Source organism: Podarcis pityusensis (genome assembly GCF_964106645.2).
Source record: "Podarcis pityusensis genome assembly, chromosome: 16".
In the NCBI taxonomy this organism is placed as follows: Eukaryota; Metazoa; Chordata; class Lepidosauria; order Squamata; family Lacertidae; genus Podarcis; species Podarcis pityusensis.
Window position 1 is genome coordinate 40,715,508 of NC_138041.1, and position 21,442 is coordinate 40,736,949.

At 48.7% G+C, this 21,442-nt stretch overlaps 1 protein-coding gene and 1 long non-coding RNA gene across 7 annotated transcripts in view; both read right to left on the reverse strand.

The window, feature by feature from the left end:
• The window catches only part of ZNRF3 (zinc and ring finger 3), a 256,111-nt gene that overhangs the window by 200,923 nt on the left and 33,746 nt on the right, over window positions 1-21,442 (reverse strand). For all 6 annotated transcript variants that reach the window (XR_013980651.1, XR_013980652.1, XR_013980653.1 and 3 more), the window contains exon 2: window positions 12,390-12,515. Coding sequence is in view for 2 of the 6 variants with exons in the window: in XM_080986592.1 (XP_080842718.1) it covers window positions 12,390-12,515 (126 nt within the window). In the remaining 4 variants the exon portion in view is untranslated. The remainder of the gene's footprint in view (window positions 1-12,389; window positions 12,516-21,442) is intronic.
• LOC308466090 overlaps window positions 1-21,442 on the reverse strand; it is a 190,401-nt gene that overhangs the window by 13,787 nt on the left and 155,172 nt on the right. The window lies entirely within an intron of this gene.

Sequence of the window (21,442 nt, forward strand, 5' to 3'; positions counted from 1 at the left end):
CCAAAACAGCAAGAAGAAGCAGCCCTGGGAAGAGGGACCGTAGCTCTGTGAGGGGACTAAGGTGAATAGGGCTGTGTGTGAATCTGAACTTATTCTGTAGTTTATTACTATAGATCATGGCATAGGGAAGAAAAATGACATAACTCTAATATGACAGGAGACGCTCCACGAGGAGCTCCATGAGGACCTCAGTACAAGTCTGATCTCAAAACATGTCCAGAAGGCATTCTGGAAACATCCTGAGCTCCTTCCACCTTGCATAAAGGTCAGCACATGTAAAATTAGTTGCCACTGCAGTCTCTTCACCACCTGAATGGGGGCCATCAAGATAATGGCTAGCACAACTTGAAGTCAGAGAGCAGACAAGAGAGAACCAGTTCAGTCACAGCCCTCTAGGATGATTTTATTTCAAACACTAAATTTTGGAAGGTGAGTGAGGTGAAGCTGGGCAGGAACTCTGGGGGAAAGACAACAGGACTATTAGAAATTGTATAAATTGCTCATCTCAAGGCCCCCCTCCACTGGGATGCCTTGGCCAAGGTCAGCTGGCTCCCCCAGACCCACAGAGGACCTTCATTCAGGGATCCCAAGGAAGAACAGGGATCCTCTTCCTCCCCTCCCTTTCCATTTCTTAACTTAGGAGCAGTGTGGGTTCTGTTGCCAAAACTGTCACGCTCATAGACTTTTGAAAAAATGGAATAATCTTCCACTCTTCAGATCAAGGTGTGGGTACATTGTAGGATTTCCTGGCTGCTTAAACTGTAATTTTGCTGTCTGACGCAGCTTTATAGGCGTCTCCCCACTTACCTGCACTCAACTCGCAGGCACCAGGAAATAGTGAAATCAATCAATTTAAACTGCAAAAATGGCGTGAAAAGAGCAGCAAAACAGCTAGCAATCCCAGGAGCCTTTGCAACTGCAATCCCTCTGCCCCAGAGCCATAGCTAGGAGATCTTGCGCCCCTGGCAGAACCGTACAGATTGTGCCCCCTAGCGATGGACAAATTAGCTCTTCTTTTCGCCTCTCCTCCAACCCCCCCTTCACCCATTCAATTCCTCACGCACTTCACCTTGTAATGAATTTTTTCACAGAAAACCCAATATTTAATTTATTATTTCTTAATAAAAAGTTTCCGCAAAGAAAATGACATTTTGATGTGAGTTGAAAGGGTTTTTAAAATGTAATTCAGTTGTAAAACAATACAGATAGGTCTAAATGAAACATACAAACAATAACATACAAACTGATTTGTTCCACAATGATAATTTTACATTATAATACCATATTAAAAAAAATCTGGGAGAGGAGATCCCAGCAAACTTTAGGGGTGCCAAAATTATCAATCTCTTTAAAAAAGATGACAGAACGGATTGCAGAAACTATTGAGGCAGCTCTTTATTGGCTGCGGCCAGCAAAATTATTGCAAAGATCTTAGCAAACCGTCTCCTAACAAGGCGACCCGCCCTGAATCCCAAAATGGTTTTAGATCTTCTAGGGGGACAGTGGACATGATTTTCACTGCTTGACAACTTCATGAAAAATGCAGAGAGCAAAACCAACCCCTCTATATGGAATTTTTTGACCTAAGGCCTTCAACACTGTAAATCGTAATGCCCTGTGGACTGTCCTGAAAATTGGCTGCCCAGATAAATTTGCGAACATCATTCGGCTCCTCCATGATAATATGACAGCAACAATCGCAGATAACAATGGCTCCCAAAGTGAACCATTCACAGTGGGATCAGGTGTTAAACAGGGTTGTGTTATCGCCCCAACTCTATTCATTACAGTGGTATCTCTGGTTACAAACTTACTTCATTCCAGAGGTCCATTCTTAACCTGAAACCATTCTTAATCTGACGTATGACTTTAGCTAATGGGGCCTTCCGCTGCTGCCGCGCCACCACGGCACGATTTCTGTTCTCATCCTGAGGTAAAGTTTCTTAACCCGAGGTGCTACTTCCGAGTAAGCGGAGTCTGTAACCTGAAGTGTTCGTAAACCGAGGTACCACTGTGTTTTCATTGCCATGATCCTACAATTTGTCGATGGGAGACTCCCCTCTGGAGTAGAAATCATGTATCGAACAAATGGAAAACTCTTTAATCTGAGCAGGCTGAAAGCAAAGAGTAAGGTAACTTCAGTCATGGAGCTTCAGCGTGCTGATGACAACGCAGTGTGCACACGCTTAGAGAATGACCTCCATCTATCCTAAGTATCTTCGCAAAAGCTTACGAAAAGCTTGGCCTATCGCCCAGCACCCAAAAGACCAAAGTGCTGCACCAACAAGCACAAAACAATCCCTCTTCAGCACCACAAATCCAACTCAACGGTGTGATGCTGGAAAATGTCAATCACTTCTCCTACCTGGGCAGTTATCTTTCCACAAGGGCCGACACTGATGCCGAAATCCAGCATCGCCTAAGCTCTGTGAGTGCAGAGTGTTTGAGGACTGGGACATTGGCAGGGAAACCAAAATGCTTGTTTACAAAGCTATTGTACTACCAACCTTACTGTATGCTTGTGAAACATGAACTACTTATAAACGCCATCTCCAACTCCTCAAAAGATTCCATCAACGGTGTCTCCGAAAATGTTTTACACATCACTTGGGAAGAGAGGTAAACTAATGCCAGTGTACTGGAAGAAGCAAAGCTCACCAGTGTCAAAGCAATTATTCTTTAACATCAACTTCACTGGACTGGTCATGTTGTGCGGAAGCCTGATGATCGTCTTCCAAAGCAACTACCCTATACCAAAACTTAAAAATGGAAAGTGTAATGCCGGTGGTCAACACAAAAAGTTTAATGACTGTCTCAAGGCAAATCTTTAAAAATGGAGTATAAACACCGACAATTGGGAAACACTGGCCTGCAAGCGCTCCAGTTGGAGAACAGCCTTGACCAAAGGTGTCATGGGCTTTGAAGATGCTCGAACGCAGGACGCAAGGGAGAAACGTGCTAAGAGGAAGGCACGCTTGGCAAACCTTCACCATGATGAACTCCTGCCAGGAAACCTATGTCCCTACTGTGGAAGGACGTGTGGATCCAGAACTGGCCTCCACAGTCACTTACTGTGTTAAAGCCGTGTTTATGGAAAACAATCTTACTCGGCTACGAGTGATTGTCAAAGAAGAAGAAAATATGATGTAAAATGGCCTGAGGGGGCCCAGTGCTCCCAGGCTGCAACTCTGCAGATGGTCACCTTAACCCAGCCAAGGCTTCAGGGAACTGAAAGGGACAACATGAAAGCCTTGCCCAGGTTTGCTCCTCCTTGGGGCTCAAATGAGGAGAGGGAGCAAGGACAAGAAAGGAAAGGAAAAGAAAGGGAAAGGGAAAAAAGGAAAGCTGAGACAGTTTCTCCAGCCAAGCCGGAAAAATTGTCTTTCCTGTAAGAGCAGAGGCAGGCAATTAGAAAGGATCCTTAACTTTGCACACAAGAGAGAGAGAAAAAGAGTACAGGAGCAGAGCAGAAACAGGAGAAAGACCGGGCAAACTGTCCTGTATTGAATCAACATAGGACACAACTTTGAAATAAGAAACAATCCTATATTAAATAGGACAGGTGGTGACCCTTTACCCCACCCCTTTGATAATTCTCAATGGAAAGTTCAGTTCTCATTACAGTGGTACCTCGGGTTACAGACGCTTCAGGTTAGAGACTCCGCTAACCCAGAAATAGTACCTCAGGTTAAGAACTTTACCTCAGGATGAGAACAGAAATCGTGTGGCGGCGGCAGCAGGAGGCCCCATTAGCTAAAGTGGTGCTTCAGGTTAAGAGCAGTTTCAGGTTAAGAACGGACCTCCAGAACGAATTAAGTTCTTAACCCAAGGTACCACTGTACCGGTAATTGATGGAGAACAGTTTTTTAAAAAACAAACAAACAAAATGTTGTTATTTGTAAAATTTATATCTTGAAGCAACTTTCTAAGCTATGTGGACCCTCTTGCTTATTCCCGAGTGGTGGTGACCTGGCCTTCTGTCTCAAATGTCCTACCCTGGTGGGAAAGACTCTTCCCCGTATTTTCCGTGATCCAGAGCAGCGGGCGGCACTTGGCTCTTCCATGCGGATGAGAGGCAGTCCCTGGAGAGAGAGGCTCCGGGGTCTGCCGTTGCGGCTGGGCCTCTCCCCACCCCAAAAGCCCTTCAGGATGGCATCAATCCGCACAGGCCACGCGCCCCTTTCGCAGCCCTCCTACAAGGCAGAAGAGCACCTACGAAATGAAGGGAGAAACGGCAAGGCTGCTGCTCGCTTGTTTTAAGTTCACATTAAATGCGAGGGGTGTGAGAATCCGGAGCCCGGAGAGGGGGCATCCGTTTGCGCCTTCCTGACCCCGTTGTGCTTTCGCCTTCCTCTGCTTCTCATGGGGCGATGGTGGGCTCAGCCCCTGGTGGCGGCTGCCAGCAGATGGGACTGGCAGGTGGTGGGCCCCTCCTGGTGCGCGCCCGGGGAGGGGGGCAGCCGTGTGGATCCCACCTTCCTCCTCGGGGGAGGTAAGGGAGCACCCGGTGACTTCGCACTAACTCCGCGGGGGCTGCAACTGCCTCCCCCGCTCCACCCCACCCCAGGAGAGTCAGCACTTTGGAGAGCGCAAGGCGAAGGCTCAGCCCATTCCCTCAAAGTCTGGGGTTATTAAGGGGTGTGGTTGGGGGGGCTGCCTCTCCCTATGATTTTGCGCGCCCCCTCGCCTGCACCCGCCCAGCCTCGCACTCACTCCCCAGTGTCACCAGGGCTCCAAATGCGCCCGAGAGCAGAGCAGGAAGGCGGGACGGGCACAACCAAGCATGATGGTGGGGAGGCGGAGCCGGCGCAGAGGCGGCCACCAGGCTTGGTTGCGGTGGCAGATGGGTTTGAGTAGCGCTGGATGGAGCGGTGGTTGCCGGGCACGAGCCCTCCTCTCCTCCAGCACCAGCCAACCACCCTGGCGCAGCCCCGAGGGTGAAAATGGTGCCGGAGCAGCGCTGGGAGCATGCCAGAAGCAGCCCAGAGCCTCCTGCAGCGCTGGGGTGCCAGTTTCAGGAAAGGCACCGACTTTGATTTAGCGCCCCCTTCCCGCCTGCGCCTCTGGCGGCCGCCCACTTCGCCACCCCCTCGCTACGGCCCTGCTCTGCACCAACCTTTGAGGCCTGTGGAAAGCTGGAGTCCGGCAGATTTTTGGTGGAGTTTTGCTTTTTAGATGGTGCTCCCCACTATATGTGATTTCACATGTAAGTGCAGTACCTGGGAACGTAACCCCCGCAGAAGTGGGGAGACACCTATATCTATTTTGTCAATTTCATTTCATGTAAAAAACAACCTTCTTTTCCTTTTGTGTAATAATAACTTTTTGTGGGCATAAGGGTAAAACACGTGTTCATAAATGGAAAGCAGGCTATAGCTCCAGCAAAAGCATCCAAAACTCTTTGACAGTATGTGTATCTCACCACGAGTGGCGACACACATACATGTTCAGGCACACAGTAACATTAACAGCTCTCAGCACCCTGAGAAAACTACACCTTCCAGGATTCTCTGGGACAAGCCATGGCTGCTTTAAAGTGGTATGAAGCTGCTGCAAATGTATAGGTGCAGATGGGAGCGAAGATGACCCTGACGAAAACCAGCGGACACTGAACAGAGCAGGTGCCTCTGCTGCTCATCTCCTGGCAAGCGCTGGGCCCCCTGAAAGACGATGCTGCTCCAATAATAATAATAATAATAATAATAATAATAATAATAATAAATTTACATGCCGCCCATCTGACTAGCTTGCCCCAGCCACTCCAGGCAAACAAAAATAGTAAAAACACAACAAAACATTACACACTAGAAGCTTCCCTGAAGGAGGGCTGCCTTCAAATGTCTTTTAAAAATCGCGTAGCTGTTTATCTGTTTGACATCTGCTGGGAGAGCATTCCACAGGGCGGGCGCCACCACCAACAAGGCCCTCTGCCTGGTTCCCTCTGTGCTTTGAGGAGGAGGTGTGCATCTCCTCTAACATTGCAGAGCGGCCAACTGGGAGAGATGGGGGTGGGGATAAGAGCAAGAACCATTCCACCTGGCAGATGCAAATCAACAGCTCCATTTTTCTTTCTATGACTGAATGCTTGGAATTTTTACTTCTCAGATGTGGGGTGGGGCACAGAGAAAGAGAGGGCCACCCACACCATCTGCAGCCACGTTCTGTGCAACTGCAGCATTGCAACACCCTTCCACCACCACTGCAGGATCAGGACCTCAAAAGAGAGGGACCAGAAATTGCACTGGCACCATTAATAACTTGCAAAGGTCTACCACAGTACCCAGGAAGACGTGCAGTGAATGTGATCCACGCGATGGTCAGCTCCAGACTGGATTATTGTAACTCACTCTACGTGGGGCTGCCCTTGAGACTGACCCAGAAACTCCAGCGGGTGCAGAATGCTGCGGCGAGACTCCTTACGGGGTCCTCGCTGCAAGATCACATTCACCCGGTGCTATACCAGCTGCACTGGCTCCCGGTGGAGTACAGGATCAGGTTGAAGGTGCTGGTTTTAACCTTTAAAGCCCTATACGGCCTAGGACCCTCGTACCTACAGGACCGCCTCTCCTGGTATGTCCCACGGAGGACCTTATGGTCTTCAAACAAAAACATCTTGGAGGTCCCGGGCCACAGAGAGGTTAGGCTGGCCTCAACCAGAGCCAGGGCTTTTTCAGCAGTGGCTCCAATCTGGTGGAACACTCTTTCACAAGAGACTAGGGCCCTGCGGGACTTGACATCTTTCTGCAGGGCCTGCAAGACAGAGCTGTTCCACCAGGCCTTTGGCCAGGGCAGAGCCTGACCCCCTCCTTTGGTAATCCTCACAGAACCCTAGCCCAATGGTTGCCATTAATCTGATTTGAATTAATTTTATAATGAAATGATTTTAGAATGTTGTATTTATTTTACTGTTGTTAGCCGCTCTGAGCCCGGCTTTGGCTGGGGAGGGCGGGATATATTATTATTATTATTATTATCATCATCATCATCATCATCATCATCATCAAGAGATTCCTTCATGCCAAGGAATAATGCATGCCTTATCATTCTGTTAGCCAGGGGAAGCCTCCTTCTCTCAATTACTGCCCCCCCCCCCGAGCAACACACCATAGGCAGCACAGCCCCTTTCCTCCCCAGCTGCTGCTTTGGTCCCCGAGAAACATCTTCCCTTCCCTATCGCCTGGGAAAGCTGCTCTGTGCCCAGCCTGGCTCTGTGGGGTTCTTGCAGAGCTGCTCCTGCTCCCTGGATGGCTCTTGTGGAGGCCACGCCACTCTGCGTCCCAAATTCACATGTTGCTTCATTTCAAAAGGAAGAGTTATTACAAAACTGGAAACTTTTCTCCACACAATCAGAGGAACAGAGTTGCATTGCAGAAGCCTTGGGATAAGGATTACAGAAAAACAAAAACAGAAACCCTTCCACCTCTGATTAGGGGTCTTGTTTGCCAAAGCCGCTCCACAGCAGACCAGCTGAGATGGAAGGCATTGCTTGGAGAACGTCTCCCAGCAGGTCGGCTCCTTTTGGGAAGCCTGCTCCAAGCAAATGTTTCTGGTGACAGAGAGACAGAGAGGCAAAGGGCCTGCGGGTTGTTCCCCCTGGCCTTGCATTGCAGGAATAAAAAGCTTGACTAGGAAAGCCAGACCCACTTTCTCCTGCATGCTCTCCAGCGTGGGCATTCTCTCCTCTGCCCTCTCTGCCAGCCATGCCTATTTGCCTGGCACCCAGCCCCCTCACCACGGACACTGCGGTGCTGGCGGTTGCGGCCATGGCTTGCGAGGGAGCGCTAACTTGCGAGAGGTTAACCACTGCCAATAAACAGGCAGGCAGGCTCATTAGTCCCTTGCAGACAAGCAGGCCAATGCCATAGTCTCAGGGCGGGTTGCAGGCTTTGGCACCAGTCATATTGCAGGGCCCACGTGGAGAGCATTTTTGGGAGGAGAGTTTGAAGTCAGTTCCCGGCTCCCACCCCAAACAGAGCAGCTTGTCCAGAAGCCCCCTGGAACTCCTAATATTCCTCCATGCCTGACACTATGGCAAGAGGGGAGCAAGAGACCCACACCATTGCTTCCCCAATGCTGGGTCTTTCCATTTATTTAGCTTGCAAAGGAGGAACCAGGAGGGAGGGGAGGGGTTTCCTTTTCGACTTTACAGGTAGCTCGTGTTTAGTTTGGAATTGCACCTCAGCTCTGCTCTGGAATCCAAGAACACCGGCGATTCCCTCGGCCACTCTGGACACTTTGACTGAAAGCTCCCAAGTTGGCCATGTGGAACCAGATGTTATGGTTCATTTCAGGGGTGGGGAACCTCTGGCCCAATGGCTAAATTTGGCCCACTAGGCCTCTCCACCAGATGTCAAAGAGAAAAACAACTATCGGACTTTTAGAAGACATCTGAAGGCAGCCCTGTTTAGGGAAGCTTTTAATGTTTAATAGACTATTGTATTTTAATATTCTGTTGGAAGCCGCCCAGAGTGGCTGGGGAAACCCAGCCAGATGGGCGGGGTATAAATAATTTATTATTATTATTATTATTATTATTATTATTATTATTCTACACATGAAGTCATACATGGCATCGTGGGCTGGAGGTGGGACTTTAAAGGAGCGGACTCCTGACTGCTCCTTTGCTGGAGCAAGGCATGCTTCCCACTGTCTATCAACCGGCACCCCTTGCTCAAAGGGGGGGGGGGACCACTTCTCCCTCCCTGGGCTGCTCTTTGAAGCTGCCCCTATTTCCACCCATTTTTTCCATTTCCACCTCCAACATCAGAGAAGCAAAGGAGACACATGGGAAGGCTTTGAAAGCCCTTTGTGTTCTATGTGTACAAAGAAGCAGGGTGGATAACAACGCCTCTTATCCCCCCCGCCAATGCTGGATGTGGAAAGGGGAAATAAATGGGGCAGGGGAAACAAAGGGGGGTACCCAGTACCTACACCCTTGTCCAGAGGCTTGCAAACCCTCTTAAAGAACCTAAGAGCCTAGCAGCTGGATCAGGCCCAAGGAAGCTCATCTGGTCCAGCATCCTCTTCTCACGCTGGCCAACAAGATGCTCCAATAAAAGCCCCCCCCACACACACACACCCCGCAATTCCCAGCGTGTATTCAGAGACCTGCAGCCTCCTGACAGTGGAGGTAGAACACAGCCATTGTGACTAGAAGTCATTGACCGCCTTGCTATCATTTGCTTATTCATAACACTTACAAATTCTCCTTGATCATGCTTCCCACTTATTTATTGCCCAGAAGAACTCACATGCTTCCTCACTCCCCACCCCTGATTCCTTTTTAAACATTGGCCATATTGCTCACTTTCCAAGAAGCCCAACTTGAGTGAAAGTTGCAAATCTTGTTAGCCAAAACGAGCCAAAATCCCACCCCACCCCAGTGTGTGTGTGGGGGGGTCACTGCTAATGCAGAGAAGCATCTCTCCACAGACAAGGTCAGGTATTTCTGACTCACAAAATCTGGGAAGAATTTCTTCAGCTAAGGATCCTCAAAGCCGTTTCCTCGATGGAGAGGTTTTGGCCAGCCTCCCAGTCCTTTCGCCAAAATCTCCAGGAAAAGGAAGGGCTGATATGGAGCAACCTGGTGTTGACAACTCCAGAGAGGCAGCCTCTGCTCCTTTTCCCCACAACACGAAGGCCTGGTGGCAGGGGTGGGTGTCTCTTTGAAGCAGCCGGCATCAGGCACTTTTTGTGGTGGCCATGGAAACAGGCTCAGTGGGTTCCCAGCCTGGGAACCAGCAGCAGCAGCAGCAGCAGAAACAGCAGCCTGTGCGCCACCATGGCTCAAAGCAACCTCCTCCCCCCACCTCCGAAGGAAGGGGGCAGGATTAACCTAGCAGAATCAAGCTGGCCTTCAGGAAGGAAAATCTTGTCCAGATGAGGCCAGGGCTTCTCGACTCTTCTCCCCTCTCTGCCCCCAGACTGGCCATTCTATTCAGAAGATCATCGGATCAGTCAAGAACAGCCCTCAAGATGCCTTGATCAGTCAAGGGGGCAACACCCAAACACCCCCACCTGCCACAGCACCAACAGAGCCAAGTCCTCAGAGAGGAGGGCAGGGTACAGGCACCAGAAAGAAAGGGGAGGATGCTTGTCTTGCTGCGCCCACTTGGAAATGAAGAGTTGGGCGTTAATACCCAGTTCAACAGAGGAGTCAGAGCATGGGGGGCAGAGAGGATGGGATCTTCTATTCCCTATAGAAAAGCAGCAATAGCACCACTGCCTTTCTTGCACAATGCTTCAGGCTCAAGGTAGCACCCGAGCACAAACACAAAATCACAGAATCATAGAACTGTACAGCTGGAAGGGATCCCAAGGGTCATCTAGTCTGACCCCCCCTGAAGTGCAGGAATCTCAACTAAAGCATCCTTGACAAATGGCCCGGTGACAGCCCTTGAGATCTCTGAAGATGGCTAGCATATCTCCTCCCAGTCTCCTCTTTTCCAGGCTCAACATACCCATACTTCATTCTTCAACCGTTCCTCATAAGGCTTCATCTTGGTTGCCCTCCTCTGCACCCATCCCAGAAATAAAAGCAAGGAGATGGATAGTGCCACTTCACAGTTGTCCTAACAGCTTCTTCTGACCTCACAACCAGCCACCGTCAGCCACCTGCCTTTATCACAGGAATGCCCTCTTGGCCTCCTCATGCTGCTGAACTACAACTCCCGACAGCCCCCATGGCCAATGGTCAGGGCTGATGGGAGCACAGCAGCACCTGGAAGGCCCCCACAGGTTCCTCAGTCCTGCCCTAGGGGAATCCTATTCCTCACCCTGGAAAGGAGCAGGGCCCTTAGCAGCTGGAAGCCAGGGCGCTCCCTGCATGCTCTCTTGGTGTCCTTACCCCCAACTAGGCCTGGTCAGCCTCACGAGGAACGGTACTTTGCCCAAAAGGAACATCAGTCTGATGCAGCAAAGGTATCCACCCAGTACTCTTCACTGCTGTGGGGGGTAAGTCCTCCACTTTAGAAGTCAGACAGTAAGGCAGCTTCTTCCATCAGTGGACACCAGTCTGCCAAAATGAACTGTGTGTGTATGTATGAACAGTGTGGGGGGGGGGGGGTGAGGAATCACTGAACTAATGCAGGTATTCCCTGGGGGCCCTTGCTCCCTGGAGAGCTGCTGGGTGAGGGTGCCCACATTCTCCAGGGGAACAACAACCTGCTTGGAAGAACATCTGCCCCCACCTGGGTTAAGTGAAAATACCCAACAGGACCACAACTCAAGCCCTTCTGGCTCAGCTGCCCATTGCACAGTGCTAAGAAAAACCAGTATCAACTTCTCACACTTTTCCAGGTGGGTAGGAACCTCATAAGCATTCTTTTTTCCCTTTTTTAAAAAAGGGTATGCCTCAGCCCTGCCAATGGCCCTCTGGCAAGAGTCAAGACTGCCACTCCCTGCCCCGCACCATCCCAGGGCTGTTCTTTGCCTGGTGCTGCTCCCAAAGGCTGTCCTGGCCTCAGCCTCACTGACCACCACAGCTCTTGGTCTGCCAGCAGCCATTTGCAGCCACAGCTGAGGCTGGGGGGGGCAGCGATGGCTCCCTTGCAGTGACGCCTGCGGTTGTCTCCCCAAAAGGGGCCACCTTGGAATGCATCCAGCTTGACCTTTGCCACAAAACACAGACTTAGAGTTGGAAATATGCCAGCTTCTAAGTTTGGCAAGAGCAACATCAGGAGATGGAAACGGAAAGCTGAACAGCCTCTCTGGCAAGGAAGAGTCATTCATGGACTAGGGTCATTCTCCAGTGGAGGGAGACTCTCAGGTGCCTCTGCCTGACCAAGGCAGAAGGAGCTCTACGCTGTCAATGGGGAGGGGAGCGGAGGGCCCAGGAGGGACATTATTAAGAGCAGCAGTGGGCTGGGGCACTTAGTGCCTTGCAACAGACCTGGCTTTAGACAGACACCCAGCATCTGGTGGGAGTGAGGGTTCACTCTGAGTCTGAAGGAAAGGATGTTCTTGGGAAGGAAGGGAAACAGATTCCAATGTGGCAGCCCTAAACCATCCAGCATAAAAGCCCTGAATCTGCACCTTCTGGGTGAACATTCATTGCCCATTTGGACTGTGCAGTGCACACCAAATCTCCTATTGTTTACTTGGCTTTGCAGCAACTGGTGCAGGATCAAGTCTCCGTGATGGAGATCCAGCAGCACACCAAGAGATCATGGCAGCCTGGAAGCACGTTTTGGAGAAGGGGCATCAAGGAGTAAACTTCTGGCAGCAACAACACCCACCCCTGCCAGGATCGGGTGTGTGCTCTACCAACCCACATCTACCTGGGAGTCAACCAGCACAATGAAGAGGCCCGCCAAACAAGTCTCCTGGCAGCATGGTGTGGCATGGGGCAAGGGCATGGCCCTCTGCACCCTCAGGGAGGGTCTTCTTACCTTGCCCAAGACTGTCAGGCAGGGCTTGGGTTCCACCTCCGGCTGCTCCAGCTTCACCACTCCAACCCAGCCATATTCGTACAAATCCTCTTCATCATTGCTATTGCAGAGTCCCAAGGGATGCATCTAGAAGAGGAGGAAGGGAAAGGACACCATGAAGCAGATGAACAGGTTCATCTCATTTGCTTTCCATTGTGAGGTCACCAACATCCGTGCCCATCAACACATCCTCAGGTTCCCATAGAATGGTCCTAAAGATATTGCTGAGCACAACTCCAGACAGGCCTCTCAACCTGCTCCTACCAATGCTGTGACCAAGAGAAAATCCAGAAGTCGTGTCTCCAGCTGGGACATATTTGCAAAGTCCCAATGCCCTTGAGACTGAAGGGAGATGAACAGCATTAATACTGAAAACTGCATAAGTCTTTGTGGGTGTCTGTACATGGGACTGTTCTAGGACAAAGCAGTTGAAGCAAAATGCCACAAAATGAAATGCTGCCAAAGCAGATATCCCTTCAGAGGGAACATCCCCATTCCTCCCAGCCGGCAAATGGCCAAGGCAAAAGGGGAGATGTCTCAAAGTGGTTTGCTAACAGCCACAGAAAGAGCAACATCTCTCATTTCTCTGAACCTGCTGAATCAAAGCTTGTGGCCATGAACTCTAGGCATTGGTTAGGTGCAGTGCAAGCAGAGTTTTCATTTAATTGGGTGCACTCTCATTATTGTTTCATTCTTGGGATGGTCCCCAACCATCTCTCCTTTCCTACGGCTGCCTCTTTTTAAAGCAAAACCATATTGCTGTTTCTTCCCTTTAAGAAGAGACATCAAGCGCTTGCCTGACTTTGCTTGCCTCTTCCTCATGCTCTGAAGCAGCCTTGTTTGCGTTATCCAAAGGTAAGGTGTACAACTGCATAAATGGTGCAGCAGACGGAGCCATCATTTTCCCCATCAGCATTCCCAAAGGATCTTCCTATACCCCTCACTGCCTGCTTGGAGTTCCTGGGTGGTGAAGGGGCACAGAAATGGCACATTCTTGTGTTTGCGGTCAGGTTCATTTCCTGCAAGAATCTGCTGCCTCCCCAAACACAGCTTTTACGTCACCTGCATTTCTTCACAGACATTACACGGAAAGTAGCCTTCAACATGCTCTCCTGGCAACTTTATTTCCTCGTGTGGGCAGAATTTTATGTTTCATCAGAGGACACTTGAGCACCTTAGAATAATTTTCAAGGCTCCATTTGGATCCAGGGGAGTGACCAGCTGGTCTGTTCCACTGCCAGCTATTCTAGGGCATTCAATACATCTAGAAATTTTACCTGCTTGTTGTGACCGGAACACGCATGTACTGGGCCTGTTGTTGTTCAGTGTTTTATAAATGACTTGGACAAAGGAACTGAGGAGATACTTATCAACTCATCATTGAGGAAGCCAATGCCCCTGAAGTCAGAATCGGGATTCAATGTGACCTTAACAGATTGGAGAACTGGGCCCAAACTGACAAAGTGAATTTCAATAGGGACATATGTAAGGTGCTGCACTTAGGCAGGAAGAACCAGATGCACAAATATAAGGTGGGGGACACCTGGCTTACTAGCAGTATATGTGAAAAGGATCTAGGAGTCTTGGTGAACCACAAGTGGAACATAAGTCAACAGTGTGGAGCAGCAAAAAATGTTAATGCTATTCTAAGCTGCATTAACAGAAGTATAGTGTCCCAATCAAGGGAATTTATAATCCCACTCTATTCTGCCTTGGTCAGACCACACCTGAAATCCTGTGTCCAGTTCTGAGCAGAATTGACCAGCTGGAACATGTGCAGAGCAAGGTAAACAAAATGATAAAGGGTCTGGAAACCAAGCCTTGTGAGGAACGGTTGAGGGAGTTGGGTATGTTTAGCATGGAAAAGAGGAGACTAAGGTGAGATGTGACAGCCATTTTCAGATATCTATAAACGGAATAAGCTACATAGTTTCCTCCTGCTCCAGAGTCTAGGACCTATGGTTTCAAGTTACAAGAAAGGAGATTCTAACTAAACATCAGGAAGAACTTTCTCACAGTAAGGGTTGCTTGACAGTGGAACAGACTCCCTCAGAAGGTGGTAGACTATCACTCTGAAACTTATCTATAGAAGGTACCTAACATCATGTAAGCTGGTGCTGGTACACCCAGGAACCTCATCTAAATGCTGGAGAGGCTGCACCTACATAGGCACATACCTCCACTTGTGGTGGGAATGCCCCAAGGTTCAATCCTTTTGGATATCACTGCCGCAGGAAATCTCCAAAATAACAAAACAGGTAATAGAAGCAACTCCAGAACTAGCCCTATTAAACATATTCCAGGTCAACAACACACATGCACATGACAAGGAACTCATGTCACTTGCTCTCAGCAGCTAGAAATATTGTAACTAGACACGGGAAGAACCTATTAGGAGTGAACACGGACCGCTGGTACCAAAATATACATGAAACAGCCCAATTAGAAAAGTTAGCCGACAAACTTACAACTAGCACAGGAACAAGCAAAGGAGTTCCCCTTCATCACATGCACAGCACAACAAGACAACGAACTATCCCCCACAACAGCACACAAATCAATGTGGTTAACCTGACCCCACAACCTACTGCCCCTCCCCCTGATAAGCCACACTGCAATCAACTGAACGCAACTAACCAAGCTCTGGACCCCTCTCTCTCACACAATGCAAATAAAAACAAATAACTATATATGGTAAATAAAGGGCATACCCACGAGATGGTGACACAAAAACCCTGCACAAACACTATGCAAGTGAATGAAAAAAATCATTATTCCTCCCCAACCCTCTCCCTCCTCCCTTTTCTCCCCCCCCCCCCCCATGTCTAGGACAATAGTGTCTCATGCTGAATATAAACAAACTGTGAAAAAGAATATGAATCAAAAGTCTGCCATGTACTATCTAGTTGAGATTCCTGCATTGCAGGGGGTTGGACTAGATGACCCTGAGGGCCTGTTCCAACTTCACAAATCTATGATTCTATGGGACCTGCCTAGGAGGGGATAACTGGAGTCATCCACTACCATGTAGCACTTCTGTCTTTGGGTGCCTCCTTGTTTTTAGGCTCCAAAATCCATCCTCTCCTGAGCATTTGGGTCAGGGGCATGATAGCACATTGCCAGTACTAAATTACTCTTGGGGATTAGTGGGGGTGTCTGACCCTTTGGGAATTTCTAGCTTGTTGGACTCAACGCCTTTGCTGACGTAGAGAGTGAGGCATTCGCGTACGAACACTTACAGTACAGTGTCTCTCGTCAACTGTATTTGGAACAGACATCTTTAACCTCCTGTGCTTCAGCCTCCTCCAGCCCCCCACCACACACATGGATGTTCCTGCTTCAGCTTCCCCCAAGCCACCAATTTATAGGCTGCTCTGTTGCCATCTCAGCAGCTAAACTAGGAGAGAGTTCCTCTTCCTTCTTCAGTCCATCTCCAAGAAGCAGAGCAAAGCCAAATTGGGGGTGAAGGATCAGCCAGCCGTTTAAACCACCAAGCTTTTGCCTTTAAATAAAATCATTGAAATAAATGAGTGAGGGTGGGCAGAGATCTTCCCAGATGTCTGAAACAGCCTGGCTCAAAGGGGGCTGCTGCTGCCTTTATCCAAGGTCACAGTATCTGCACACACTCCCATGGGTTTAAAATAACTTCTAAAAGGACCGCACAACTTAAGTGGGGCTACTGTTACAGAGCAGGCCCAACGTGACTGGGAGGAAGAGTGCAGAACAGTCCCCCCACCCCAAGACAAAGCGGCTTAGTGATTCAGAGGGGAGAAACTTCCTCTCTTTTGTCCTTCTAGCAAATAAAGCTCCCAATCTTAAAAAGGCAGAATAACCAACTTCACCATTTAAATCCCAAACCAAGTCCTCTCTAAATCACAGGCTCCCTTTCCTCTTAGGGGAAGTGACCCCACTTGCACAGGGAAGCCAGGACACAAAAGGAAACTTTCTGGAAGGCATCCAACAAGGTTTTACTCGGAGTGGCCTCATTCATTACTCATTCATAGACCTACTCTGAGTAGAAGTGCGTTGGCTGCCACCTTCCTACGGAGACTCCACCCTGGGGCTCAGGCTTCCTATGAAGGGAGGGCTAGCAAGGCAGGGGTTGGGTCATGGCACTCCGGGAGGCAAGGCTGGGGGCAGTGGAGGCAGGTTCTTCCTGTGCTCTGCTTCTGGGACTCTGATCCTCAAGCTCCCTATTTGTAAACTCTGTGACCTCAGAGTCTCCATGCAAGACACAATCTGAGATATCGGGGAGGGGAGAGAAAGCAGACACTGGAAGAGTGAGGAAGATCATGAAACTGCTTCTGGAAGGGAGAGAAACAGCCTCTGTTCTGCTCCTTCCATCTCAAATGTGAGAAAAAGACTGTTGTTCTTCAGCAGCAACAACAGAAAGGCCAGAACTCATAAATCTGTTGGTCACTGTGAGAACAGGACACTGGACTACGTGGGCCTTTGGCCTGATCCAAAAGGGCTTTCAGAACTTGGCATACCTAAGATACAAGACTATCCTTCTAGCACAGTCAACAGTTCTATCAATTGCTTTATCCTTCATGGATCTGTTGCATACTTTTGAAAAATCACTGCTGGCTCAGGTTGAAAGTGTCACACCCCAGAATGCCACAGGGAAGCCCAAAGCCATGTGGTCCCTGAACTAGCATGGCTAGCAGCCATGGAGAGCCTTATTCTCCTCCATGAATTGCTTCAATCCTCTTCTAGAGCTACCCAAGGGGTGGGGGAGCAAATCCCATAGTTTAAGCATGTGCTGTGATAAGTAGCATGTACGTTCGTCTGCCCCGAACGTCCCAACATTTGGTTTCACCGGATGGCCTCAATGGGTTTTACCCACATGACAGAGACAGAACAACTTCTCTCTTTTCACTTTTCTCCACACCATCCATAATTCCATAAGCCTCTCATCAGTTCTCCCACTTCCTCAATTCCTTCCCCTCACCCCCAATTAATTAGTCTCAAACTGTGTAGTCTTTCCTTACAGGCGAGTCTGCTCCAACCTCCCCATCACCTTGGTTGTCCCTTACTGCACCTTTTCCAGCTTTACAAGTTGTGGCAGTTGTAAGAGCATACAGGTGTGGCCACAATATCAATTTGTATAAAGGCACTATGATGTTGGCATTTTAATTTCTGATCCTTTCTTAATGATTCCTAACATGGAAGTCACCCTTTTCATGGCTGCCGCACACTAGGACCAATTCTTTCACAGAGCTTTCTGCCACAGCCCCACTATCGCTTCCCTGATTAGTTCACCGTGAGTTTAGTTCCCACCTGTGTGAAGTTAGAATTTTTTGCCCCAACATGCATCAGTCTCACTTCAATAGACCAAAATACATTTTCCACTGTAATGATCATTCAACAAGTTTGGACTCTTTTGGAGCTCATTCCCACTCACTTTGAGCATCTGCCAGCCTGAATAATTTGTTGTCACCTGAAAACCTGGCTGCCTCACTGCCCACCTCTGCCTCGAGAACATTTCTGAACAAGCTAAAGAAAAGCCTCTCTCCCAATCCTTGGGAAGACCTCATTTCTTATACGCTTCAACCATGAGACTGCCCAGTTAGTCCTACTCTCTTCTTCCTCAGTCTATGTATGTTCAGAGGCAAGATGTTGAGTTAAGCAGACACACTGTGACCTGACCCAGCTGGGCTCATCTTATGTCAGGTCCAGACACAGAACTCTTACACCAGTCTTTTCTTCTTGTTGATTTGGACCAATCCTCTTTGTGCTGTGGGCTTAGGGGGCTTTATGCCTAGAGGCTACAAATTCTTCATAAGAATTTTACTGCACAATACTGATTAATTGCCCTGATGAGATTACAAACAAGTGAGATAAACCTGGCAATATGCACTCAAGGCCAGGATATGCTTCTGCGAATGACCCCAATTTGTTTTAGAAGCATAGTCTTGGCTCAGCAACACTCCACTGTGGGCATGAAGACCTCATAGGATGAGGAAAAGTCAGGCTGACTTTTGAATATACTACTGATGTAGACGGCCCAAGTTATGAAGCCTCCTCCTTTCTCTAATTTACAAAGCAAAGTTGGGAGTCTGCCCTGCAGTCCCATCCACAGGCTCCCATTTGCCCAGGAGAAGGCTCAGGCCGTGACTCTCCTCCTTCCTGTCTCTCTGCCAGTGTGACATGTAACTCAGGAAAAAACACCCCTTAATTCTAGCCATCAAATGCGAATGAGAAGATTTCATAGTTCCATTAACCTTTATACAATTTCTGGTCATGACTGAACAGTAACCTTGGTAGAGTACCATATTCATCTTATCTTAGTATGGGATCTATAAATGCTAAAACCTCAAATTCCCAAGTTTTCCATGCCTGAGGCAGTGGGGATTACTCACAGATAGGTCCAGGCCATACTCTCACCCAGCTTGAAGAGAACCCAGAATAAGTCAGCCTGGAAGTCTGCCAGGGAGTGATCTTCCAAAGGCCAAAGAAACACCATGGGATTATGGGTTCTTCCACTCCCTCCCAACTTATAATGCATCCATTAGACAGGATAACCATAAGCATTTGGTCTCCTGCAACTGTGCTTCTTCTAAGAGAGTAGAATAAGTCCCCCCCACCCACAACAAATCAAAAGACCTGGCCACAGCACTGTTGTGTCTTCTTCCAATGCTGGCCAAAGGCTTATGGCACATGGCCCCCAAGGAGAGAAAAGAAAAGACAGTGAGGTGCAAAATGTTATGTCCAGACTATTCTGGCAGAAGAGATTTGCCAGTAACTCCAAGAGCCAAAAGTTCTTGGCACTATCTGAAAGGAAAATAGCCTGAAATACACAGATGATGTAGTTAAAGCTTCAGGAGGGATGCAAGGCTTCTCCCTCCACCTCCTCCCAATCACACACACCTGCAGCATGGGAACCACGTACCTGGGGTGCAATCCCATGCCACTTGGCAGTGTGGAAGTGAGAGTGTGAATGCCAATGGGCATCGTCACCACACTTGGGTCTATCCAAAAAATCAACATCCTCCCTCTGTTTGGAGTGGCTTCCACACCACTGAGTGCAGGTCCGGCTTGGCCCCTTCTGGTGGTCGACAAGGAAAGTACACTGCCACCAACAACATAAGATGCAGACAATGTGGGGACACAAGTGTGGTAAGCTCACAACTGGCCTGTGACAGCAATCTCCAATTTACACACATGGCAGAAAGCATTGCCAGCCCCTCCACTCTCACACCAGTCTTCTCCAGAAGGATTAATGGGCCTTACAAAAACTGCTCCGAGGTGAAAGACCCCCAACCACCACATAGACAAGGTGACTGCTTGAAAAGACATCCCACTCCTTTGCGAGCACAGAGCGGCTTCTCTCTCACCCTGGAAACTTTCTAGGTGCCAAAGCAATTGGCCCTGTGCTAAGCCACCAAAATATTGCTCACACTGCAAGACTGCTTTAAGGAAAACTGAAAAAGTCTGAACACCCTAAAGCATTTAAGGACAGTGGCCCTCCTGGCCTGCATGCTTCTGCTACTTGAGGCTGCAGAGGTGGTGATGGAAGGGGCATGATCCCAGTACCACTGGGCTCCCCCAGCCTCACTCACAAATACTCCCAGGGTGCCTTTGCCTGGTCCTCCTTGTGTCAGACACGGCCAGCAAATCCACCTGCAGAGCCCCACGTCTTCACCTCTCCTCTGCAACCTATTGCTCACTAGAAACTTACTTACTAGAAACTGGGATAGAAAAGCTAGGAGCCCAGTGCATCCTGGGACCTGGGTTGTGGGCGCCAAAACGGAATGTTGTCCAGTCACCACTGGGGCAGGGGCGAGGTATCAGCAACACTTTATTATTTTGAGAAGCATGAACTAATACACAACTCACATACGTGACACGTTGTTAATATCACATTTTTAGCAGAAATTGTTAATGTGTGTTTAATTTGGTGTTTACAATAAAAAGATTGGTACCGTACTTCAGTTTTCAAAACACTCTACTCTTTATTGTTAAACTCCTTAACATATTGTCTATCCTTAACATATACTTTCGAGACTTCAAAGCACATACATTTCAGTAATCCTTGAATGTCAGCCAGGTGCAAAAAATGGCACCCAGACTTTTTGAGATTCTCGCAAATGGAGAATCTTTAGGCGCAAAATGAGCCTGGAGCCCTGCTAATTTCAAACCCTGCATCTTATGTGAGGATCAATCCTTCTCATTGCTCATAGGGACTCCACACCAAAACCCCTTTTCTGTAGCAGCGCTCCAATCTGTCAAAGAGTCTTGCTGGCACCAATATTTTCTCAGTGCCAGGCAAAGACTTTCCACTTCTCCCAGTCATCTGACTGTCAATATCTAGCCTGCTCTGGTGGATTTCTAGTTGATTTATCTGCTTTTGGGGGTAGTTGGGGTTTTGCCTTGCTGTTCTTAGAATCAGGATATGATGGTGTTCACTGTTCTAATCTTTTGTGTGCTTCATATTGAATGGATTATTTGTTAGTAGTAAGCAACTGACAAACAAATCAGTCAGCAGCATGGGGTCATGTTATCAAAATGCTAGCTATAGCACTGCAGAGATCTAAGTTCTAGCCCTCATTCAGCTATGAAGTTCACTGGATGACTTCAGGCTATTCACTTTTTCTCAGTCCAGCCTACCTCACAGGGCTGTCATGAGGATAAAATAGGGACAGGAAGAATACTGTAAGGAAAAGCAGGCCTTAAAATGTAACAAATAAAATGGGGGGACAGACTGCCTCAGGCCAGGCCAGGCCAGGCCATTGACCCATCTGTCCCAGGACTGCCTCCACTGACCGGCACAAGCTGCTCTCCAGGATCAGGTACCGGGGATGGGAAGAAAAGTCTCCCTCCATGCCCTGGAGAGGCCTGGGGTTAAAGCTGGATCCTTCTGCACACAAAGCCTGGGCTCTGCCATTCAGCTGACATAAAAATAAAGACAGTGTATTAAGAAAAACTAAAGTCATCCATTCAAATGCTTCGAGGATTCTGGTTTTGGTGGGCTTTAACGTAAACACTTGTTGGGAGTGACTCTGGAGTTTAGA